We start from the raw sequence: 26,556 nt of genomic DNA on the forward strand, positions 1-26,556 counted from the left end.
AGGTGTTGGACTCATAAAATACCAAAGTTTTTGTCAGTAGTGCTTATGGTTGTAGAAATAAGCAGTTAAATCTCATTTTCAAGGCAAGCAATGATCTAAGAATTATGAAAGCTGCAGTTTTCATAAGGGTCTTTTAACTTCCTCAGTTTTAAATTAACTTCTGAAGTAGATGTCGATAGCCTGTAACAAGAATTGGCAGGAGAAAGGGTGACACTAACGAGTGAGAACTCCTGTGTAGTGGCTGTGTTTGTTATTTCATAATGAATGACAGCAGGTATTTCAGGGACTGGGACAAACACTCCACGTGTGATCCACATGTGACAATTGTGGAATTTTCACATATGACTGTGAAAATGGCCCTTCTTAATTTCAGGAAGTCAACTGTGGAAGCATCTTATTTATATGGGCCATCAGCTATTTTACCACAATACAATGCTTGTCTTCAGGGGAGTGGGCTAAAGTAAGTGTATGGGGGGCGGGGAGCCAAGGAGAGAAAATACGTCTGTTTCTGTGCTGGTCAAGTAGTTCTCCCGCCTTTGCTCCTAATCTTTTTTGGGGAAGTATGATGTATGCTTTGCTTCCTCTTTTAACTGTATTCATTTAAATAGGGGGGAGTATGTAGTACATGCTGTAAAAGTTTTCTTATTTACCTTCCTACAGTCATTATAGAACTTGATCTAGGAGAAGTAACTTTAGATAAGGTTCTTTCTCACTGCTTAAATTTTTAGTTTAAGAAATAAATTTTTAGTTTAAGAAGTTTGAGCAACAGAGAGTATCATTTTCAACCTCAGTGAAAGTGGCCAGGGAATGGTGCTGAAGATCCTTTACACAGAAGTCCACGTATCTGTACGTGCCTTTTGCCAGTTTGTTCCTGGATGATTGAATGCAGTCAGAATGTAAGCCAGGTCTGCAAATGAGAATGAGTGAAGATGAAGCGATAAACCTGAGTATTCCCTTTGGTTTCCCAACAAGGCAGCTTTGGCTGAAATTCCCAGTTAGGCCTCCTCAACTGCACAGGGCGTTCCAATATTTCCTTTTCTTTCACTAGGTCCTGGCATCTGTCTTCTAGGAATCCAGAGGGAAAATTCTCGGTTGCTTTGCATTTCCTTTTATGCAACCCACTTGTGTGCATGACTATATCGAGGAGCAGTGTAAATAATCCTTACACTTATTAATGTTGGTAAGACTTTATCCAGAGTATTGTCTGGCTTGGGGCAGTGCATTGTCACACCGTTATAAACAACTCTGCAGAGGGAAAATGATTAGTACAGTTGTAGTACTTGAGCTATTAAGTGGGAGAGCAGTTGGCTTCATTTAATCTGGAGAAAGCAAAACTGAGGAAAGACGTGATAATTGTCTACTAATATGTGAAAATCTGTTGCAGAGACAATAGTTTTTGAAGTCCAGTGGAGGGATAGGAAAGCAAATACTGGATTACAATTTCATCAAAGGAAATATAGTTTAGAAATTACCAAGATTCTTAATGGCAAGGATATTTCAGCCCTGCTATAGATTCCTGGGGTAACTGTGAACACATGGGAATAACAATTGTCATTGCAGAAGTTTTTTAGAATAGGATGAATCAGGCATTTGTTTGGAAGGATTTAAGTCAAGTTTTAGTAAGGGAATAGGCTGGAAAATGTCCCGAGGTCCCTTCCAAGCCCTGTTTTCTGTGATTGCTACTCTTCCTCTGATATTTGGCCTATTACAGCACTCTTGATTTCAATAATATGACGTATTTGACAGAAAAATCTATATTAATATCAGAAATAATTTTCATATATGTGACACGATTTGCACTCATGTACGCAAATGTACCACAGTGGTCTTATTTCCTGAACACCAAGTTTAAATCTACTTTCTGGTGGGAGGGAAAAGAAGCACGGTTGGACAGAGCTGGAGACAGGAGCTGTATTCCTAGTTACTAAAATTCTGTTATGTGCCTTGCTTTTCGTGGGACGTGTCTTCACTGTGAAATGTGATAACCTTTTAAACTCAAGCTAGTTAAAGACTCATTTTTAATAGATAATTGACAAGATGCAGAGAAAGGGAAGGTTATGTTGTGGGTCGACTGCCCTAGGGCAAGGATTTACCTGGCACTGGTTGATCAATATCTCCGTGCAGTTGCCTGCTCTCTGAAATGAACAGTTGCGTGTTGTTAGTTCTCTTCCCGTTGCCCCTTGAAACAAGGAGGGATCTCAAGCATCTTGTTAGGGCACCTGGGGTCCCTGAGAAGAGGACGGACTTTTTAAATACTAAGTACACTGCAGTATTAATTCTCTCCAGGTGAGGGCAGTGCCGGCACTTAAATGTTTCTGCTGCTGCCTAACTTGGTGTTTTTATTGAATAGAGTATTTTACAAGCCTGTGTGAGATCATCAGTTCACTTGGTTTAAAGCTGCGCTGCCACTTGCTGAGTAAGATTCTTGGCAGCGGTTCTTACTCTGTACAGATTGTGGGCAGGTAGGGATATATGTGTTTGCGTGTTCTTAAAAGTAGTGGAACTGTGCGCATACCTACACACACCTCTTAACGTGAAAATGTCTTCAGTAACAATACTGTCTGTTCAAAAACTTTGAATGTATTTTTCCCATATTAGTTAATATATATGTTGAAGAAGGATACGGGGTAACCAGGTTGGGCACAAATGTGTTTTGCATGGAGAAGGAAAAAAAAAAACCCTCTGCTTTTACCTTTGTGGCTTTTTTTTCTGTCTGGGAGCAGGCTGTTTTCTTCTGTGAAAGCCACATTTAAAGGTGTGTTAACTGGAGTCCTATTTTAAATATATACTTACATAAGTATATATATTCATATACGTATATAAAAAAAATGTTTAAAACCAAAACCTCTATCTCTTGTCCAGCCAAGATTGATGTTTCTATGGGATAAAATGTGACCTATAATGGCTTGAGTATGAAACAATAAAGGATAAGAAATTCTAGGTTCTAATTACGATTGAAGCTGCCTTGCTGTGATTTTCACAAGTCAATTAACTCCTCTCTTAAAAGAGGAGTAATTTCTTCTTACTACCCCAGAAGGATGTTAATGGGACTGGTGAATGTTTGTTGTATATTTGGAGTGCTTTGTAAAGTATTCGCATGCCAGATTGTATCTCTTCAGACAACAGTGGTAGCATCTCAAATGATGAGACCAGGGCTTTGGCAGTGATTCCACTATAAAGCGCTCATACTTTTTGCTTGCCCCTTCAGATATGCTGGTGTATCTCTTTTGTAGAGCTGTGCTGCTAAGTGGATCCTGCTTTTTTAATAAAGAATTGTGGAGTGCGGTAGGGTTTTTTGTCTTGTTTGTTTTGTTGTGTTTTTTTTTTTTGTTTAAAGTCCAGGTTAGTTTCTTGACCTGGTTCACAGTGGTGCCTTCCTGAGCATTGATGGCAGCGTAACTGAAAGGGGCCGTATTTTGTGATATGGGATGTGGTAGGGGTAAGGGAGGCGGGGGGAGCTTCTTTTGTCCATCCCTGTATGAAGACCCTGTGATGTCAGGCTGCTGCTTGGCAAGTGGAGAGTCATTGATTAAAACAGCTCTCTTTTGTACTCAAAATCTGTTTGACAGCTCTGATATTTGATGCTTTCTGGCTGCCCACAGCATGGTAGGTCATTGGGTGATGTACTAACGCAGAGAATTCAGCGACATCTTGGGGCCACTTGACTGCAGGTTTGTGAAAACACTTCATGCTGCTTAAACTCTTAAGGTTGGTCTTTTTGGGGGGGCAATTTCCCACTTACAGTACTTGGTGTTAATTTTAAAATGTCTTTATACACACGCTCATGCTGTACTTGACCCATGAGATCCTTTTCTCTTCTGTTTCTTGGTAACATAATGTTTTGGTAGTCTTTGCTTAAGCCTGGAGATTAGGCAGTTGTCAGTTTTTGTTTTGCCTGTCTCAATATCTGTTTCCTAGGGACAGAGTCATCCTGCAGATGGTTACTCCATTTCCATCACCTAACCCTGCAGCGTCCATTCAATCTTAATCAGAAAGAGTGCTGTACAACTCTGTTTCTGATTATTTTTTCCCCACTGTGGGGAGCACGCCTTTTTAAGCCTTGCATGAGAAATTTACATAAAGGTCTCTTCTTATTACAGCCTTACATTCTGTCCCCAGACACCATATTATCTACTGTGCTTTGGATAAGGAAGATTAGCTGGCTGCTCCTGTAATTTTTGTCAATTCTATTTCTTAATTAGCTTCTTGAAGAAGGTTTTTAAATAACTAGAAATACTACCTCTCAGTTGATGGATGGGCACTTTTCTCTCAGAATACCATCATTTCTTCTTATTCTCTTCTTTTTCTCTTTTCTTCCTTTTCCCTCCCTCCCCTCATCCATCCTCCCTGTAAGGACAAAACCTACAAATGTTTCTTCTGAAACATCTAACTGCATAAAAAGAATGACTTAAAAGTGCTGAGCGCCAAATGTTTGTGCTGCCCTTGCTTGTGTTCCTTTGCTCACTCACTGAAATAAAACTGAAAAGATGAAGGACAGTGAGCTGATAACTTCTGCCATTTTCTATCAGTTAATTCTCCCTTTCTTTTCCTGGGTACTTAACTCAGTATCCAGGGGAAAGGGTTGATTTTTAGACTTCAGAGGAGATGCCTGTTAAGAGTTTTGGAAAAGAGAAGCATCGATGATATGATCTGCTGAAAACTGCTTTTATGCTGTCTTTCACAGTTTAATCAATCCCTCTGATATATGCTACTTACTTTGTGCCCATATTTTCCTTTAACATTTAATTGAATTGTTACATAACTGTCAGATTTTAGGGTTTTGGGCAAACACTGAAAACAAAAGTGTCTCAGCCTCCAAATTAACAGCAATACTTACCATTTATGGAATGCTTGAAATTCCTGGAAAAGCTGCCTTACTCGTTTGAATTTTAATATGATTATGCTTGCTTATTTTTTTTTTCCAGAGTGTTTAAATCAATTTGCAGACAACTCATTTTATTTTCTCCTTGACCTGCTGTTTTCTCTTTGTCTGCCAAGAAAGTAGGTGAATATTCCCACTCAGCGAAATAGAAATAATCTGAAATATGGAGTGCTGAGCAACTTGAGGTTAATTTGTAATAGGTAATTTGCTGCTTATTATTAAGCTATACTTCCTATTTGTTATTTTGTGATAAAACTACAGGTAGCTTATTTCTGTTCATCAATTAAGTAAGTTTCAACTCTTGACAAATACATCCAGGTGTTTAATTTCTCTGCTGTGTGCTTTGAAATAGATCTCGGGAATTTGAACAGGATGAACAGGTTTTATTCTGCAAACCTTATTTTTAGTCAAAATAATTATTTGATTTTTCATCTGTTGAAACGAATGACAAAAATTCCACTGTGAAGTCAGTTAAGATCTACTCATAGATTGTTTCATCAGCAGGGGAATATAAGCATCCCTTAATCAAGGTGTGTTTTTAGGAAAATGTAGCAAGTTCATTTACAGGCAACGATGATGCTTCTTATTTAGGAGTTAATGGTCATGAATGGCTCCTTTCTTTGTCTTTTGTTAATTGGACAGTTACTGGTAAGCCATCATCAGTGTAAGGATTAAGACAGGAACAAAAGTACTGTCCTGTTTAATAATTAAACTCATAAGTGGTGTGAACTCTCACCGAGGTTTTGTATTCATAATAGCTTGGGAATTGTCCAAAGGACGAAGTGTGCTTATTGCTGTGTCCTGATTTGTGCTTTTCTTTTACAAGATGTAATAGACGGCCAGGTGGTTAATGATCAACACACTTCTGTGTATTTTGGAACACAGGTATAAAATGAAATTTTTTTTTCCTACAAGATTTTTAAGTCCAACTGAAGAAAATATTAGTGCTTCTGGAGGACAACTGTTAATCCTTTAATTCTTGGAAACTGTGGTGTCTGTCAGTACACTGGCAAGTGTGTACTTCAGATGCAGTTATTCAGTACCATGCTTGTAATGTGTCCCTGCAGAGATCTTGGGCATGGATCAGCAGGATATGCAGTAGAAGTGCAGAGAACGTGTTTTGAATGGACTGCTTTTTAATTTTGAATGAGCCGTGCGGTTAAGAATGTGTAACCTGAATGTAGCTAAGTAACTCATTCGTATAATTAGCACACTCTAAAATTATTACAGTCTTGACTTGCCTAAGTGCTGCCTGCTGTCTTGACCAGTAACTTTTGCTGAAGTTGGTGGGAGCCAAAGTTTGCTTTGCAGAATAAGAGTGTGTGCTTATTCTGAACCAGATCTTAGTCAGATCTTGCTTTTGCAGCCAGTGGAGATAAACTGAGACAAAACAAGTAAGAAGGACCTCTTATGAAGCCCAGTAACTTCAGGACATGTTGTATCAGCATGACATTAAGCTAGGCTTGTGCAGGCCCATGTTTTGTCTTTTGTAAATTGCCACTGTGCAGCTGCAATACATCTGTTATACCTATTTCTATCACATATCTTATAAGTTAATATTTTTCCTTCCCGTTGTTAATTTTACTGAGAAAAGCTTGTATGGGTGGCAGGCTTTGCTTTTCAATAGAAACTGTTCCTTCTAAAATCAGTTATTACCTACAGTTGCAATCATTAGATTCCTGTCTATCAAAAGGACTTCAAATGATAAAAGTTCCCTTGTTATGTGAAATGATGTGTCAAAGTTCTTTGCTGAATCAACTGCTAAGTTATACTACAGAAATGTTGGGGTTTTTTTTCCTCTAGATAATGGAAACACAATAAAGATAGGGGGTTAGTGAATAGGGACTTTCTGCTTACTTGCAAACTTCCTTGTTGATAAGGAGGTTGTGTTGTTTTTTTTTTTTAAAATAATTTCCCTACCTCCAAGAGCAAAAGATACATAGCATTTAACTTCTTAGAATAAGAAGCAGCTTTTCCAATTTATGTTTGCCGTTTGCAGCTTTTGAAAAAGAGACATTTGAAAATGCGTTTCAGGTCTTTTGGGCTGATTTACATTCTGTGTGAAGTTGGTCCACTACTAGCAATATTTTCTGTGAGTTTAGGATTGACTGCTTGGCACACACATAAAAGGTGGAATTGCTTGTGTTTTTGTCCTTTTCATAGGCACTAATGCTGTATCCATCATTGAAATACCTCAGCCTGTTTTGTCCATTCCGTATGGTACTCCTGTTTACTATGGTTCTAGAGGTGTACATGTTTGGAGAGTTGGTCTATTGCAACTGCATTATGCTTGTGTCAAGCCGATTATATGAAAAACATGAAGGTGTGCCATAGTTCGCTAAACTTGTTTCTTCTTCACTGTGCCTGTGTGATGTATGTTGATGGCTGGGAGCATAGATGAGATTTGAATATTATGTGTGAATCCATTCTTCTGAGTTATCCTTTGGGAATGTAAGTGTTGCTGTTTATTGTTTTACAGTGTACCTAGACAATAGCAGTTTTTCTGCTAAACACTAGCATTTGTATGGGAAAAATTGCTTGCCTTGTTTGGGGAGAATAATTTTGTGATACAGGCTTCTGAACTCAGTTCAAGGAAATGTTTAAAAAGAGTTTTAACCAAACAGTTAGAAAAAAAAAAAAAGGGAAAAAAGATGGGGAGAAAAAGTGGTGGTTGTGCTCTGGAACATATCAAATATACATCATAAATTTGTAATGAGAAACAATACATAAAAATTTTGAGTGTTTTTGTGTGATACACTGATAATTATCTGAAATGAGAGGGCTAGGAGGAGTTGGGAAATAGCAGGGAAGATAATGAATCAAGTCTTATCTGAAGTTAGCAGGCAATATTATGGCTTAATTCAAATTCTACCATACATGCAAAAAAAATACAAAACACATAACAAACAAAAATATTCTGCAAGCAATGATAAAAATAATCAATTATTTACTGTTTTTGTAATGTTAAAATATTTTATCAAGGCAAGTTGCAGTCAAAAGTAATGTGAGTTATTTTGAAAATGGAAATACATAAAGATGCATTTATACAAGTGCAAGACTAAATATTTTACATAACTGTATTTCAATGAGAAGATATACAGTAAGTGCACACTTGATAACACTAAGCAGGCAAAACTTAAAGTTAGTTCCATATACTGTTGTATAGTTCATGCACAGATCTCTCCCAAAGTAAAGGGGCTGTTCCAAATAACTCTTGCTGGGATGAGAAACAGGATGGGTTGCTGGTAAGGGTGTCAGCATGGATGGGGGTCAGTTATAGACATTACTTACTGTAATTTGTGATTGCCGTGGGAGAGGAGTGGCTGTTGGTGTGATAGTAATACTGCTGGTGATTTTATTGGTGGGCTTACTGGGTAGGCCATTAGCTAGTGCTGGAGTTCTGTTGTCTTGCACCGGATTACAAGGGTTGATGGGCTTGGAATTGGTGAGAGCTTGGACGTAAGGGCTTCCTAAATGGATGTGGATTTTGTTATCCTCAGTAGTTATTACACTTGATCCCGTACTGTTAGATCTCTGAAACTGCCATGATGACTGCCTGTCTGGGGATACTCTAAAAACGGTGTGCTTGGCTCCCATTTCCAAAGGCTCCGTGGAGATTATTTGTTCCTGAGAACTTGAGCCTGGTAAAGCCAAAGGGGACATTGTTCTTTCAGGAGTTAAAGAGCCACATGATTCAGGAGTTTGAGATCTTGCAAAAGTAGCCATAGTAATAGGAGAAATTACTTGCTCTGGGCTAATGTAACCTTCTGCTGCTTTTGATTTTACAGGTGTTAAGGAGGCGTTTTGAATAATGGTTATTCTTTGCTTTGGAGTGCCACAGTTGGGTATAACTGCTGTGCTTGTGTAGGAGTGAGGACTTTCAGTGGTAGGACTAGTTATTTCAAGTGTCGCTGTGTTCTGTCCGTGGTCTGGAGTTACTTTTATGTGAAGAGGTTGGCCAGGTGTATGGCTTAGCACTAGGTCTCCAGTCTGTGCACAGCTTCCATTTTGCTTTGTATGAATCTTTCCGTTTTGAGGATGGCTCTCTTTGGACTTCATCCAAGGGATCCATAATTTTTTATTCACAGTATTTGCAATGGATGAGTTGCTTTTGAAAGACACAGTTTGTTCCTCCTCATTGTTATCTTTGTCCTCATTATCACTGTCTTCATACAGCTGTCCATTAATGACTGTCCGCTCTAAAGGCATGAGGGTTTTGTAATCAGGTGGTTCATTGTCTGCTGGATCTGTCTGGACTTCTTTAGAAAGAACTTGCAAATCGGATATTCTTCTTCCATTGAGACCCGGCCTGAAGTTCTTGCTAAAGTGTCTGTACCTCTCCAATTCTTTTGTGAGGCTTTCCATTTCTCTTGCCAACTCCCTGTTCTTGTTTTCTTGCTGCAGGAGTTTCTTCTGTAAGACTGTGTGATCACCTCGGAGGTGACAGATTAGGTCTTCTGTTGCCATGTATTCATGAATCTTCTCTTTCAGTGCATCTACTTCTCTGGAAAGATGACTTGATTTAGCTTCCTCTTCTTTGAGCTTCCTAAAAAGACGCTGCTCTTGATTGGACTCTGCTTTTTCTGTTAATTTATACCTAGCCACTTCCATTTTCACAGCCTCCAGCTCCTCTGATAGAAGCTTGGCTCTGTCCCGTTCATTGACATATCTTCGTTCTAGAGACTCAAATTCATCTTCAGTTTTCATCAGATCATCTTCTATAGCCTTCATTTCTTTGAGCTTCTGCTTAAGCCTCTCAACTTCTTGAGAAAGCTCTTTGATTTTGTTGTTCTCCTGCTGCAAGGAGGTGCTGGATTTAGTACTCTCCTTAAGTTTATTTTTAAGAAACTCTTTTTCAACAGCTTCCAGTGACTGAAGTCTTTTTCTTAGAATATTCACTTTGGAAACAAGATCACTTCCTTTCTCCTCTTCTGCTTTGAGTTTGTTTTTCAGTTCATCTCTTTCTTTTGTAACACTGGACACTTTCTCCTCTGCATCAGATTTTGATTTCAGTGCCTTTTTGCTTTCCTCAATTAGTTTTTCTGTAACCGACATCACTTTGTTTTGTTCCACCTGAAGCTGAGAAGTTGCAGCTTGCAGCTTTTCTTCTGTTTGCTTTATTTTTTCACCCATAGTTTTTCTTTCATCCACAAGCATCACTGTTAGACTCTTTAGCTTTGTTAAATCTTCTTTAAGTGTAGACTCAGTTTTTTCTAACTTACTTTCAATTGCTTCAAGCTCGCCAATTCTAGCTTTTAAGCCATCCAGCTCATGGGACAACTGCTTTGTTAACATTTTTTCTCTTTCTAGGTTGCATTTCAGGGAGTAGCATTCCTGTTTGCTCTTGCTGAAAGCATCTTCTAATTTCTCCAGCTCCATAATTCTTTTGTTGAGTTTGTCAACTTCTCCTTTAAGGTTCTTGCTCTGTGATGCTTCTTTTTCTAACTTTCTATTAAGTTCTCTGCACTGATCTTCCATTTTTATGAGCTCTTCATCTTTTCCTTCCATCTCCAGCAGTCGTTTCCGTAGTTCTTCTACTTCAGTCATAAGTGTGGAGTTCCCACACTCTCCCTTATTTATCTTATCCCTTAGGTCTTGCAGTTCTTCTTCTGCTTTCCGTAAAGTTTTATTGGTCTCTTCCAGCTCATCAATTTGTCGGCTGAGAGCAGTTAATTTTAGCCGTAGCTGACGGTTCTGACTGTCTTCATTGGTTAGTTTGGCCATCATTGCTTCTTGGTCTTGGGAAATCTTACTGCTTTGGGCTGGAAGTTCAGCCTCCAGCCTGCTGGCTCTCTGTTCCTGTTCTTGAACTTTTGCTTCAGCAAAAGCCAGCTTCTCGTGTGCTTGTTCTGTGGAAGTGGTTAACTCTTGAATTTTTTGACTTTGTTGATTCAACTGCTCAGTGAGTCTTTGCTGTTCATCCACCACCATTAAAGCAAAGGACTTCAGTTTGGTCAATTCTTCTTTCAGTTTAGCTATTTTCTTGTTGCTTTCCTTCTCTTTTTTTGCCTGATATGCTGTTTCTTGTTCAAGAAGCTTTTTCAATCTGTGGGAGGAAATAATATTACATTTTGCAGCCATTTTAACGGGCATTTAAAAACACACCTGAAATACGACATTTCTGCCAGATGTGCATGAACATCCACTTGTAACTACAAGCAGACCTCGCATTGTAGTGTCTGGGGCCCATAGGCCTTACTTTACACGCTGGCAATGGACGCTTCACTATGATCATTTAGACTTAACAACTTATGTAATTATGCATCTTTTCAGCTTTTGGCGGGTATCAGTGCGACACAACTTTCTGCTATTCTGCAGTGGAACAACACTGATCTTGGCTGTTTGCTGAGGCTAGCTATGTGCATAAGAAATGTGATTATCGTAGGGATTGAGAAATTAAATCAGTGCAGCCCTCAAGGGCAGGTATAATTTACACCATCATAAATCTCCTAATACCTTTAAGTTACTTATAAACCATCCTGATGTTTTATGATCTTTTATGATTAAACCTTATGGATGTTAAAGTGCATGAAGGTAATGTAGCCACGCTAGGCGGTTAGTCAGGCCGCCTGATGTCAATTTCGAAGCAGCGCATCAGAGTAAAAGTAAACATTGTAGGTAAGCCAGTCCTCAGTGAAAATGCAGGCTTATGACCTTGTATCACACACAGACAAAAAAAATGCAGTCAGCAGATAAACAGGTGTCCAGGTTGTGCCTTTTGAACTTAAGAAAGCCCAAATGTCTTGCTGTCTGCCAGGTTTGGATTCAGTCTTATATCCAAAATTTGCAGATACACCTAAGTGCAACCCTGCTTGTACATGGTTATCGAAGGTTTTCGTAGTGGTTTTCCAAAATTAGTTTTACAAGTTTATGCTTATAATCAGTCTTTACCGAGACGCAAAGTACTTAATTTTTTAGAGACTTGGGATAAGGTTGTTCATTTGTTTATGTAAGATACTAAGCAGCCTCCAAATACCTCAAATAATGGGTTCTTTTGTAGACTTTTCTTTGTCAGGGAGTTGTTTGTGGAGTTGGTCTGAGGTATGATTGGTTTGGCCACCACATTTGCCTTCTTTCAATTAGATTTTTCCCACAGCCAACCTATAACTATGTTCTGGTATTAAAGAAAAGCGTGAAAAGCCTAGATTGAAGAAATGAAGTATTAGAATTTGTATGCTTCACTGTTCATATATATGGTAGGTATCCAGTTGTGTAGATTATGCAAGGGAAATTAATTACATAGCAGAACTGTACTTGCACAAAATGACTGCTTCAACACTTATTAGTTGAGGCCCCTTGCTTTTTTTTTTTTTTTTTTTTCCAGTTCTTCTTCCCCGCCTTCTGAAATATGATGATGACTCTCTAGAAGTTGCTGCTGGAACATAAGATTCCTGTTCCACATTTGTCTCTGGTCACTATTGTGATGCCCTTGACCATGTGGTGAGCCTTTACTGCTTCCCACTGACAAGTTCCTGTTGCAGCCATCCCTTTAGTTCAGGAAGAGCTTAGATAACAGCCTCCTTTGCACAGCTCTTTATTAGCTGTTGACTGACTGGAGGCATACATTTCTGGGCATTTAATAGGCTGCCTCAGCAACATCCCCTTTGGCAGCACTGTAGTTTTCCTGCGTGGAGAAAGGAAATCCCTGGCATTCTACAACTGTCCATCAGACTTGTCGGATTTAATGCTGATATTGTATAGAAGTCTATGACTATGAAACTTCTTACAACACCTTCACCATCTGCCCTCTTTTTATTCTAGTGCAGAGGTTGCACTATATTGAATGTAATGAAATGCTTTATATGAAAAATTGATGGAATGGGAAGTAGCAATAAACAGAGTTGATATCAAAGACTCAAACAGCCCCAAATTCTTTACAACAGTCAATTAACATAATGGGGAAAACAGACATGAAAAAGTATAAGTGGAGAGGGAGCGGTTTGTGGAATGAGCTTGAAAGAACGCTGCTGGGTGACAGAACAAATAAATGGGGAGAAGACTGCGCCATCTTCAGAGGCAGCTTTTTACTGTGTTGTTGCTGTATAAACTTTTGTCCGCTTTTCAGTGCTACTTTCAGTTTGAGTTCTTTTTGGTGTAAAAATCTCTCTTTCCTCTCCACCCTTGTCTCTAAATGCTTTAGTAGTGAAGTTCAATTGATGATCTACCGTTGCCATAGATATAAAACCATAACAGAAGCATAACTAACAATTTCATTTGGAATGAACTCAGTTTTTGTGTGTGCATGAAGTTAAGACATCTCATATTAATACTGCTAAAATAGACTTGGGCTTATAAGCACTTGATTTATTTTAGCTTGCTTCACTGTAATTTATTTTTGAAAGGCAAATTTAGCTGAAGTGATTAATACAAAAATTATTCGGTGTTTTACCCAACACTTCCGTATTAACTAGTTGATATCTTTCTGGCCAAATGAAACTGTAATGCTCCAGTGACTGACGCCCCTTAAATTGCTTTAGAAAGAAAAATCTTAAACCAAATGGTAACCAACAACTGTAATTTTCATAGGGATGCTGTGTAATTTTTTATGAAGCAAATAACTGATTTTATTTATTATTTATGCACAATTATTTTGACAGATGTTTGAGTAAATAATCCCAGCAGTCCTTGCAGTGAGCATCAATCTGTGTACAATTTTTATTTTTTTGTCTTCTCTTCTGTTTTTTTTTCTTCTATAACTTAATTCCTCAAGCTATCTGTAATGCTTAAGACTTGTTTCAGTAAAGCACTTGAGGTTCCAGCCCAAACTGAGTGCTTGAGTGAGCTAGTCTAACCCAACCTCTAATCAAGCCTGTGTTGCAAGGGTTATTTCAATGAAAGTGCCTAAATTATTGGTATCTGACCTGGATCACTGTATAAACTGAGAAGGATTTTCAAGAGATTCTGTTTCATTGGTCATGCCAAAAGACTTTAGTGTATTTAAAAATGTTTCCTTCATTCAAAAGATAAAATGCAATTTTAAGATTCAAACAGAAATGCAAGCAAATATTTCTAACCCCTGAGATCTATTTCTTTTGGAAAAAAATACTATAAAATCACTCCATTGAAGTTATGTTACAGAGCATAGTGCATAACTCACAGAAGCTGCGAGTTAAAAGGATTTTAACGTGTTTCTAAAAATAAGAAAGGGATGTATTAAGCATGGTATGTGTATTTTTTGATACTGTGTAGTTAAATAAGGTTTTGCACTTGTTTTTGATAACTATATGCTTATTCATGTATTCCTAGACAGAAATAGTCATGTATTCCTATACAGAAAATGCCTTCAACAATGCTGAATAGATAATGATTTCTTGGACAGAGTTGAGATTGATATTGGAAGAAGTCAACTGGGAATGTGTTAATATTTGCAGAAGAATTTTTCATTGGCTGCTGAATTCCCAGTTCATGGTTCAGTAGGTCACAGCAACTTTGTCTGCACACATTCACTTAAGAATAGTAGAGGACCCTAAAATCTTTGGGGGTTTTGTGTTTGTTTGTTTGTTTTTGTTGTTAGTGTGTTTATTTTCATAAATTCATCACTTGCTTTTGGTCAGCTCCTTTGGGGAACCTGACTCCTGCAGGTCAGGGCTTGATTATGTATATCATTTGAACTAAGGCAAATCGCGTGTTTAATTGAAGGACTGTTGTAACTGATAATAGCACTTTGTGATATTTTGCATACTTTTGTGACAGAATAAAAATACTTTGTGTTAAATTCATCCAAGATACTCTCTTCCTCAAGAAGAGTAACAGCGTATTTGAAAAAGCAATTTTACCAAAAATATGCAAAGGTCAAAAGAAGTTGACTTAAAAAAATAATAATTTAAAAAAGAACAGGCACTCCCCTATCCAATAAAATACTTTTATCATTTTCATTTTGAGTTGAATTTCATGTTCATATAATTTCACCTTAGGCAGAGGTAGGTATAGCATTTAGGCAAAGCTTTCACAGGTAATTCCAAGCAGTTGACTTCACAGGACTACAAGAACCCTTTCTGAATACAGGCCAGCAAAAACAGGCATTGGAAATTGGTTTTATGAACATGAATGTTAGATAGTTAAACAGTGTCAGGGCAGTGTCTTACTACTTTTTCTTCAGCACTTCTGTTATAAATGACTGCTTTATTGTGGGCTACTGTTGTACTTGTTTGCAATACCAGTTGCCTGCTTTTTTTATTTCCTTAAAGGAATTGTAGTTGTCATCTCTCCTCTGTTCACTGCAAGTGCTTTCCTCAGTATGCATATTATAGCTTCTTGGTGTTAATATCATGCATGAAATTGTGTTGTCTTGTTTTTCAGGTTTTTTTTTTTTTCAAGTGCATATAGCTTTGGCTACACTACATTAAATTTAGCAATGTCATAACTATGTGTTCTCTAAAAGACATCAGGACTCCCTAAACAGTTCATTGTCTTCTTGGTGTCATGTGATATTATTTTGACTTTAAGTGGGGTTTTCTGTTTTCATGGGGGTACCTGTGTTACATTGATGTTGTTTAGTTTATGTTTTTACAGGATTCTAAGGGGGCTGCTTTCCCTTTGAGATTCAGGGAAACTAAGGAAAGCATGGGAGACTGAGATTGCAAGACCTTTTTTTTTATTTTTTGAGTTTCTTCTAGAATGAATTGTTGTTCTTAGAATAATTATTCTAAGAATAAAAATGGTGATTTTTTTTTTTCCCCTTAAGCAATCTTGCAAAGATAACTTTAGAAAAGGCTGCATTCTTTAAGGATGCAAGTGAAATAGGTGTTGATTTGTAAAGCTGTACTTCTAGCATTCCTTCCACCAAAACATTGAGGAGATTTTAATATATACCTTATCAATATCTTGGGTTTTATCAGATCATTTTGCAGAAATGACTGAGACTTTGAATGTCTGTGACTTTTGTTTTGTAGATCATAAAAAAAATTAGGTTTTTTTTAATCTAGCTCATGTGCTCTTCACCCTTCCTCAGGTAAAAGATGTGGCTTACTAGAGGTTCTACAGGTTATAACATGAGGGAGACTTGCTTCTAAAGTTTTTGGACATGTGCTTGAATTTCCCTCTCTACAATGCAAGTAAAAACACTAAGCTGAAAGCTTTTAAAAGTAGATGAAGTCATGCCTCTTCGGCTGAGGCATTCTTCCCAGTTAGCAATAAGCCATGGTCTGGCCTTTAATAAGAGAAGGAACATGCTTCATCATTTCTGGTAAATCTTACAAGTTGTTGTAATTTTTGACACCAATACAGTTAAGTACTTATTTTTGGAAGTAAGCCAGTCTGTCTGTGCCTTCCACAGCTTATGGCAACAAAATTTGGATTTGTTAAAATGGCTTTGTGGTCTTGGGGTGGCTATGCATTTATTTCTTTTTTTGTTGCCTACAATTCTGCTTATTGATGTGTAATTTTTATGAAGACGTATGTTATAACTACTTTTATGGCTTCTTTATTATCTTTATTGATGCTTCTTTTTTCCCCCTGTCATAAGAAGGTCAAAAGCCTTTGAAATTACAGCAGCAACAACATACCATAGCTGTTGTGTAATCTGTTGGCTTTATCTGAATCAGTCAGCACTTCCCAACAGAATGTGAACACTTATTTTAAAATTTGTTTTTCAGTGTATTGTTTATATGTGTATATATTTTAAATCATTAGTTTATACTAAGATGCAAACCTCCACAAATGGTGTCTCAACTGTAAGAGACTGTGTATAAAGCAAATTTCCTGATAAGGAAACTTATTTTATAAAATGAGGACTTTTAATGAGGAGGGTGTGAGTTCTGCTTATTACTCCACAAACTACCACAGAGCAATCATTGTTTTATCTGATGCATAAAATGCTGACTTGCTTAACAAGTCTTAATAAAAGTCATATATGATGAATGGTGTTGCCAGTTCAGGGTTAACTTGGGCAAAATTTCAAATGGATAACCATTTTTAGCTGTGATGCTGAGTAAACATACGCAGATAATATATTCTTTTAAAAATTAATTAATCTGGAACAGTAATGTTGTTTGTGACCATGATTTCACAACTACTAAGCTGCTGAAAGTTCTTCCTGGTGATATAGGGATATTGATGCTCATAAATGTTTTGAAATCCTGTATGAATTTGGTGACAGTAAATGGCATGAGACATTTTTAACAAATTTATATTGGTTAATTTAAGATTTAAGACTGAATTAACATTCACTTTTAGTTGGAGTAATTTTAAATAAGCATTAAAATCCAGTTTTGTTTTATCATGAAACCTCAGTTTAAGAAAATAATTTTCTATCTTGAATTATATCCTTTCCTTATCTAGATGTTCTTGGAAATCACCAAGCAAAACATCAGTCTTGTGTAAAAAGTATTAATGCTTTCTGTGGCAGTAACTGTTCGAATGTGCAAGGTGATAATTATTAATTCTGTCCATTCATTTCTAATCTTGTAATGGTAGCCATCCGCAACATCTGCGATTATGATAGGAAGGTGCAGGACTTCTAGGTGGGAGTGAAGAAGTTGATACCTTATTAAAATGTTAGCAGGTTTGGTGGGGTTTTTTGTTGTTGTTTTTTTTTTTTTTTTTTCTGGACTGCATATCTTGAAAAACAATTGTAAATGAGTGCTGACCCGAGGAGATGACAATATTAATGAGCTTTACTTGACGTTAGCCTTAAAAACTCTGGGTCCCAGAGTTCAACTACTAGAAAACATAGCACAATGAATGGTGAACTGGACTCTGATGTGTCACCATTTTTGAGATGCGTTCTTCTTCCTCATCCCTCTTTCTAGATTTAACAGCTGTTTGAGTTATTCTTTGAAGTCAGTATCTATTACTGTTGGCATTTCAATGGTGTATAATTGTGCATGTAATGTAACTGTTAATCCTCCTCTGAATCTAAATGCATCAATAACTTAACCGACTCAAGGGAATATGACTTGGGTTTTGTTGGTTAGTAGTTTGGGATTTTTTCATATTACCATAGTGCATATTCATTCCCCCTGTCCCTCTCTGCCTCTCACTCCCTCTCTCCACACTGCCTGTAAAGTCGGAAATAAAGCAGTAATTTCAGATGCAACACCAGAATTTGGAACTCTTCAAATTTACGTCAGCCAGGAAATTATAGTTTTGCAGATGGAAAGCTTTCAGAAGGAAATGGAAAGATGAACCACAAGAGATGTGGTATAGGGGTCAAAGCAACAAGACTGAGGCAGAACGTCTCAGTTACTAATCCAGGTCCTGCTTTTGTCTTTTCTTCATTTTTAATAAGTAAAATTTTGGGCCTGAACTTCAGATTTATTAAAATGGAAAAGCAGTGTTGACTTACTGTAACAGATTATTTTGTGAATTAATATTGACACAGACGTTTTAATAGTATGGTAACTACATAAAATAAACCAAGACAACTACTGCTTTTTATAACTTGTGATTTTTAAATGACAGTGTCAGTGCAATGATTGCATTTGATGATTTGATATTTAATATTGTATGATAAATTAAATTGATGGGAGAGAGCCTGTGTCTTTATGAACCTAAGTTTTGTTTTAAATGTATACTTCAAGCATTACTGCTAGAACGCTATTGCTTGACCACAGTTAGTGAGATGTCTTTAAAATCACCAGTGTTATAAACCACTCAGTACTAGAGATAAACAGGACAGTGTTTTTCCATTTCTTTTTTTAATTTTTTTTTTTTCCCCCAGTTCGTGGGCAAGTGAATGTGTTTGCATTGTCTGTTCTGAGCGTCAGTACCAGTAATCGTTGCCATTGCAGCCTACTGCTAGGATTTAGCAAGTGAAAAATTGTAGCAGGAGTTAATTGAGCTCCAGAAAACTGTCTTTTAGAGCCCTGCCTGCCTTCCCCCCTGTTCCCCATCCAAAGATTAGGCACAAACAAGGCAGTGCAGCTTGCCCAAGTTCTGGAGATTTCTGGTCAGGCTGCTACTAGCACGGATTGCCCCAGCCATGTGTGTTTAGTTTCTATGAGGCAAATGGTACTTAGTTATCCCTGCAATGCTGTGTTTACTGTTGATGGAAGTGTAATAGTTAGAGGGCCGAGTTTTTTGTCTTGGCTATTTATTCTATATCCTTCAAGTGACTGAGGAGTTTGCAGGAGTTCCGATTCCCTGAATGAGTCAGTTCCTTCAGCTTTGTATAAGTTTGTAACCCTTAAGTCATCTTTCTACACTTTTCAATTTAATGATAATACTCATTTTAGATTAAGAGAACAATCTGAGCTTTTTTTTTTTCCTTTAAGCAGTATAAATAGATAAATCCTGTCTTTAATTTGATTGTGTTGTTTTTGTTTGTTTATTCTGTATATAACATCATAGTGTGTAGGTTCAAGGTGGACCTCTGTTTATGGATGCTTTTTCTGGGGGGCAGTTGGGAAAATAGATGCTTTTCTGGTGTCTGATTCACCTGGGGCTGTGCTAGTGCTGCTGCCTTGACCAGAACTGGGCATAATTGTGCAAGGATCCAATTCATACAAACTTTTTTAACTTCAATTAGTTAATATTTTTGGTATGACAGAAAATGGCACTCAGCCAACAATAACACATCATGTTACTCAGAGGAGACTGGTTAGTCGTAAATGTCATTTTCCCATAACATTTACAGGAACTGGATGTTCTCTAAAACAATTTTAACACACATTTTATATAGAAATAGATGTCTGGGGCCACATTTTCATCCATGGGCCTAACGGGCACTGTGCCTATCTCTTATGCTAACCACGGCCTTATTTGTATATTATCAGTCACCAGCAGTGGTAACATTTAGAACTTCCCATACTGCCACACGCACTTCCTCTGTTGAACCGAAGGCATCCTAAGACAAAAGTAAGCCATTTTTCTGGTGTGCTCACTTCCTGAAGTAGCTCTGTGTATATGTGTAATAAACTCTGAGTGTTTGAAGACTGGGATTGGGTGGCACCTCATTCCTTTTTTTTTTTTTTTTGGCAGAAAACATGAACCTTAACTGTTACTGCAAGTTTAGCTTGAGATATTTAAATTTTCCTTGATGCAAGGTTGCATGAAGCAGTGTAGTTGAGGGTTTCCAAATAGGCAAAAGACTTTAATCAGGTTTGCTGAGTTGCAACTTTTTCTAGTAGCCAAGACTGGAAGTAATAAGAGCCGTAATAGCACTAATGTCAAACAGAGAGACTTCACTTTGACACTAAACATGCGTCTTTGTCACATAGACCTGATAATGTGAGGGTGTCCATTTTCTCTAAGATGGACTTGGCCAGCACTTCATTTTGGAGGACACAGGTTAAAGGGAAGTTGTAGCAATGCATTGCAGCATTGTTAAGTAGCTAAAGATGGCTTTGAAGCTACAAGTGATGAAGAATGCTGCTAGTTTCCTGTTTTGCAGTATATGACCTTCAGAAATTGCATTTAAACTATTTCTGATGGATTACAAATTGCTTCTGGATACCATTCTAGGCATTGAAGCTCTGTAGTTCTGGGGTCTTTGCCACCTGGGAGATAAATCACTTTCTTGCTATCTGGCCTAATCCTGCTAAACATCTTGCTGTATGTCTCCTATATCTGAATGTGTCGGGACTTGAAATGTGGGATGTTTGGAAGTTGCATTTTCTCTTGTCTCAGTAGGACCTCGGGCCACATTGGCCTGGGAGCACTTGGTGAATCATCTAAAGGTGAAAAGTCAATGCGTGTTTGTTTGAAGTGTGTTAATCCTTAGCGTAGGTGCTCTTGATCAGGATTTAAGTTTATATGGTTTCTCCAAACTGATCTTCAAAGAGGACTAACACATTGTTTTAGACTACAGGATAGGAAGCTGCAGTGGAAAGCTAAAGGTGATAGTCTGAGAATTTTTTGAAATGGTTATAGTTCTAACCAAGGTTTACTTCACTAGATCTAATTCACATGTTTAAATAATAATTTAAATAACAGGTAATTTAAGTAGCCTCTTCACCTGTGATGAATTGTCTAACTAATGAACATCTTTTACTCTCAGATCTGTTGATTATGATGTGTTGAAGTAAGATTTTCCATTCTTCTGCAGCATTGGTAGTTGACTGCGTTAAAGACCAAATACCCTGCTTAAGCATATACCCGTGTATGCACTCAAAGTGCTAATAACAGTTTGTATCTATAATCAGCTTTTCTTTTTTCTTTTTTTTTTGTTTGTTTTTAGCTTCTTGCTAGAGCAACTGTTGCATGCTTTGGAAAATAAATGTTTCTCTATTTTTTTAGGAAAAAAACTCTAAATTGTTAGGACGAAAAAGTGGATTCAACTAGTTCTAGCTATTCTATGACCAATGGTTTCTTAAACTCTATTAAAATTGGTCTGAACAGTCTTCCTAAAGCCAAGAGAGATACTTACTTTTTCCGTCTTTAGTTGTTTTCCAGTTTTCTTTCTCTGCCTTTCAAAAACGGTAATTTCTATGACAGTTTTCTTTTTTAGGAAAAAAGACTCTCTTAGGAAAGAGGAGAGTCATGTGCATGTATGCTTCCTTTGCCCCTTCACATGAAAACTTTTAGACTCCAAGTGTTCCCTGTTCTTCAAACAACTGTTAATTCATTTGAACATTCTCTGCCTCGTTATTGTACCCCATACTGATTTATAACTCTATATCGTTATGTGACTGAAGGGCATTTGGCTACATGCCCTATTTGATCTCTTTCCTTGCCTCTTGGCTGATGGTCTGTGATGTTTAGGTTATATTTTCCTATTTTCAGATGTCACTCTGAAAATGAAGGAGCTGTAGCACGCTTTCATGTACAGTATGTTTCTGATGTAATACATTTTAGCTTTTATCAGTAATTTATAACATGGTTTCAAATACTGGAAATAAAAAGACAATTATCTCTAAACAGAACTTACTAGTTGTTTGGTTAGCTGCATTAGCCTAGATATATGAGAAGGTAATTTACAGGTTATAAAATGTTAACCTTGTCAAATTCTGATTCCCCCACCCAGTTACTCCTCGTTGAAATAGGACAATTTTGCTATTCACAAAGATGGCAGCAATCCACTAGAGCTTTAAGCAGACAATGGGAACACAGCAAGAGCAAGCAGACACTTTCCAAAGTAGCTGCTCCTTTGTACACCATGTTACAGTTTCTTCCCTCTCCCTTTATATAGGGGTTAGCAAAATACGTAAGCTTGAAGATTCTTGTCAGCAGTTGTCTGCTGCTTTCCTGAAAGGGAACTAATGTGTGCACCTCCGACCGCAGCCTAAACGTTCTCCAGTGGTTGGTGTCGTCCCCGCACCACCCTCATACTCGGTCTATTTTATGTCTTGAGTTGAGCTATATTGAAGCTGTACTTGCTGACTCTGCTTCAGAGGCTTTTTATCCCCCTGCTCTGCTTACACATATGCAAGCAAATGCACATACCCATTTATATATTAGATATGCTTTTAGTAACATGTATTTTAAGAGAAGTTTTAAGCCTGCCAAGGTTCATGGTGGCCTCTTCATTGGAGCCAATTAAGTATTTAATTTGGGAATGACATGGGCTGCAAGTGAAAAGACTTTCCTCTTTACATGAAAAAGTATATGGTACTATTTTGCAGGTTAAGAAAATTTTCAGCTTTGAGCATTAACAAATGACTTTTTTTTTTCCCCACCTTCCTACATCCAAGTTAGCCTGTTCAGCGTTGGATTTCAGATACTTAGGTCAGGGGGTGGCTGCCACAAATGTGGAGCTGTTGTACCCCCAGGTTCAAGTGACCAAAATTTAAAAAAGAAATTAGGATCATATAAGTCACTTTCCTCTTTTCTAGGTAGGAATCTGAAACAGAATGGCTCTACTGAGATTGAGAGTGTGCTTGACTGGAGGGGTGAGCATTTTGAAAACAAAACCAACTGTGGCATTTATTAGGCGGCTTCTGAGAAACCTCTGTGTAGCTAAGTAGAATAGAATCATGTTTGGGAATGTGGTGGGTGACATTATTTTCAGGCGAGCCAAGCTTAATATGGTGGTAAAATTTGCTAATTTTGTTCATAATTTGACTTAATGACTCAAAGTTATGCAGATTTTACCAGAATATTGATTAAATCCATAAAAAATTGACGGAATTCAGTCAGCTCATACTTTTTCTAAGATGGTTTTGTCCATGTGCTGAAATCCAATATGTAATTAAAATGTGAGTTTCATGACTGCATTACTTTCCATTTTTAAACAGCCAATCTTGTGTGTTTTTTCTCATGGTAGTAACAACATGCTGCTTCGTTTCAGTTTTTTAAATTTTTCCTCTTTCTCTTATGCTCCCATTGCAGTAGCTGCTATGCAAACACTAGATAAACTTTGTGCTCCACTAAAAAAGGATAAAGTTTTAAATCCAGTCTCTGCAATGAATTTGAAAAAAATTACTTTGAATATTAGATTTAAGGGAGACCTTTAAGAACTCTAACCTGTCATTTCTTTTAAGTGCAATTGTGTTCCTTCCCATGCCTTTGGAAGCCTATAAAGGACAATGAAATCTGTCTGATGTGTTGTTTCACATCCGTGAAATGTGTGCAAGATTAATGTTTTTCTTGTCAGAAGTATTTCGTTTTTCCATCCACGTTTTCAGTGATGTACACTGGAGCTTTGTGTACCCTACCTGAAATATATCTGTAAAGGTTTGTTGAAGCTTGAGCAGGAGTGGTTAGGTGGTTGTGTGCTCTGGCCGCTCAGCTTCTGTGAGCGTGCAGTGTGAAGCAAAATGGCCCAAGTTCTGTGTATTTACCTCAGCAGCCACTTTCTGGTGGTCGTCCATAGGTCCCCTGCCCCGCTTAAGGTTGAAGTCAAGCGGTTGTGTTAAATCACTGTGATATGCACGATGAGCTGTAGCAGAAAGGGTGACTTCTGCAACAGGCAAAAAGTACGTGCATTTATCAACTTGAGTGGCCAAGGTTATAGGACTTTGAGTTGTGTCGAAATGTTGTCTGGCAAGGTTGGTTTGAACTTGCACCCCCAAGCTTTCCATTTTATTATTAAAGAGGGTCATACAATAATGTTGCTGGGTGTTCACTCAGTGAGCGTTCATTTATTCCATGAACATTCACCTCTTCGCTGTCACCTCAGTTCTGTTGCTCTGGTGAGGAGGCAGTGCTTTGGGAGCTGCTGTTTTTGTACTGTTTTTAACTGGAGGCTACAGACTGACACAGAAGACCTTCAAATATATTTTCCTTGACTTTGTGAACACTTGAGGAAAGTGAGCTGTGAATGCCCGAGTGTGCTCCATCCGTCCACTAGTGTGAGTGCCGTTACTGACCTTCCAGAAACAACATGGTGCCCTGGACATGCAATCAAAGTGATTTTTGTCTCGCTGACAGAAAACACAGCAAACCTCAAAATCAGCATAACATACTGAGAGGTGTTAAGACTCAAAATGTCCATTACTTCACTTAAATCACAAGACTAGGCACTATATTTAGAATTTTTCAGCAATGCCCCTTGCCCTCTTGGAGCTGAGTAATACAGTTTAGTGAATGGTTGAACTAACCAAGCTTTCAACCACTTAAAAAAAGCTCAACATAAACCTCAAAGATGCCATGGCAGAATCCATTCAATATGAGAAAAACAAACCTAGGCAATTAAAAATAATTTATTTTTATTGGTAAGGCAGAGTTTCTAAGCTCAAATCAACTTGATGACAGGCTAAAGTATTAAGGGGAACTATTAATGAGTCAGAACTAAAATGTTATAGGATGTTTTTTAAAGATACATCTTCCTACATTGTAAACTCATTAGGATTCTCTGACTTAGATATTTTAATTGCTTCTCTGACTTAGATATTTTAATTGCTTCTTTAATGAACAGTATTCAGGTAATACCACACCCAGGAGCTGAGAGAAGCTGTTTGCAGGAGAGGTCCTGAGGATCAGTGGCTGCTCTCTTGCCTGCGCCAAGCTACACCTGGTGAGGAATTTTTCCTGAAGAAAAGTGCCAGCCTTTTAAGAACTGACACAAAGGGGAAACTCACTGTAAAACCAGGAGTAAAACCAGGCTGTCTTTTATCCCATGACAATGGCAAATGTGATAATTCATCACAATATTAGGTAAATAATATGAAAGTGTTGTTACTCAGCAAAAATCAAGCAATAACTTGATATTACCAGTACTGATGGGGAAAATAAAATAAGTGTAAGTTATATCCCTTGGTCTTCTGGGTCAAATCTCTAAAAACTCTACTGTCAGCAGTTACACTGTGTTTGTCCGTGGTGTGAGGGGAAGTGATGCTGGAGGAACAACAGGTCAATGCAGTTTGATAGGAAGTTGACTTTCATTTCTAGAGGATATACTTGTTATTAAAATGCTTTCTCTTTCCATTGGGTGTTGTAAAAAGTTACTGCAAAAAGAAATTTAAATAAAGAAATACAATTGTTGAAGACTGAATTATGTGATAATTCTTTTCCTTTACTGTTAAGTGATGCAAGCTAACGTTTTAATTGCTTAAAATTAAATAGTCTCAATACATATAAAGAAATCTGATAAAACAAAGGAGTATAATGCTGGGGGTGGGGGGGAAAGAGCAGTGAGACATTTTCATCATTATACCTCAGTCTAATTATTTTGGACTTCTACCAGTATAAATGAGAGCAAAATTGGACCTGTAAGTATTGAGTGAAGAATGTTCTCCCTTTCGATCTAAGGAAGACGGACTAGAGTTCTGGCTTTTAATAGATGTTATGATTCGTATTAGGCTAGCAGCATTCACAGTACAGATGGTACTTTGGCTATTGCTAAAGCAGTAATTAATGATAAATGTTACCCTCCTGTGTTGGATTTGGAGGAGCTGAAATAGTCTCTTATTTATGGGTAGGCTTTTTTTCTTTTTCTAGTTACTGCCTTTATCAACTATATATGTGTATTCCACGTGTAGCATTTCTATGAATATTTTTTCTTCATCATATAGTAGTCCTTTGACTACAGCTTATCCTTTCTACTCAGACACGTTTTTTGAGGTCTTTTACTTAAGTTTGGTTCATAACATATCTTTTCATAACATAGCTAACTTTTTCCACTTTATAACTTGACAGTGTATTTATTATTAAATCCACTGGATTTAGGATATGTAGGAAAACAATTAATCATTTATCAGGAAAGAGATCTAAAAATGCTAGGATATAGGCTTCAAGTCTGCAGATATGACAGAATAGTGCGCAGAAAACATTGTAAGGGGCTCAGGATACTGATCCGGGGTATTGGTTGTCTACTATAAACTTACATTTGTTCTGGTTGCTAGGATTCTTTTCGTTCTATATATACTATACAGTGCCCTTTTCCTAGATTCTATAGCCAGCCAGATTTAAGGCATCAACAGAGGTGTAAACTTTGCTTGTTACAAGAAAGATTATCTTGGAAACATGGATGTGACTTTTATCTAAATGCCAAGGTTAATAATACACAAATACCTGAATTATCTTTGAAATGAAATGTTTTTCTATATATTTTCATTTTTAGAAGCATGTGGAAAGTAGCTACTTAATATTTTCTTGTTGTTTAAAGCAAAAAAGAAGTGACGAAAATGTTCACATGTGCTATTTTGACTCAGTCTCTAATTCCATGTATGCTTGATAGTACAGCAATGCATATGATTGTATCAGCTTTGATTTTTCTTAAATACATACTTGAGCAAGGATTTTGCAGGATTTAAAACATAAAATGCAGGGGAAAAAAAGCCCTTTTTGCTAAACTAACATTTAATGCCTATTTAATTTTGTGTTAAGGAAAATCAAAGCATAGAACAAAAACATGT

General features: G+C 37.4%; 2 protein-coding genes across 5 annotated transcripts in view; one reads left to right on the forward strand and one right to left on the reverse strand.

Moving 5' to 3' along the window:
* Nucleotides 1-26,556, forward strand: part of CMSS1 (cms1 ribosomal small subunit homolog) — a 242,431-nt gene that overhangs the window by 11,968 nt on the left and 203,907 nt on the right. The gene's annotated exons all lie outside the window — the stretch shown is intronic.
* Nucleotides 1-26,556, reverse strand: part of FILIP1L (filamin A interacting protein 1 like) — a 209,744-nt gene that overhangs the window by 10,013 nt on the left and 173,175 nt on the right. For all 3 annotated transcript variants that reach the window (XM_054207512.1, XM_054207505.1, XM_054207519.1), the window contains one exon: nt 8,174-10,928. In XM_054207512.1, coding sequence (XP_054063487.1) covers nt 8,174-10,928 — 2,755 coding nt within the window. The remainder of the gene's footprint in view (nt 1-8,173; nt 10,929-26,556) is intronic.

Source organism: Rissa tridactyla, chromosome 1 (assembly GCF_028500815.1).
Source record: "Rissa tridactyla isolate bRisTri1 chromosome 1, bRisTri1.patW.cur.20221130, whole genome shotgun sequence".
NCBI lineage: Eukaryota > Metazoa > Chordata > Aves > Charadriiformes > Laridae > Rissa > Rissa tridactyla.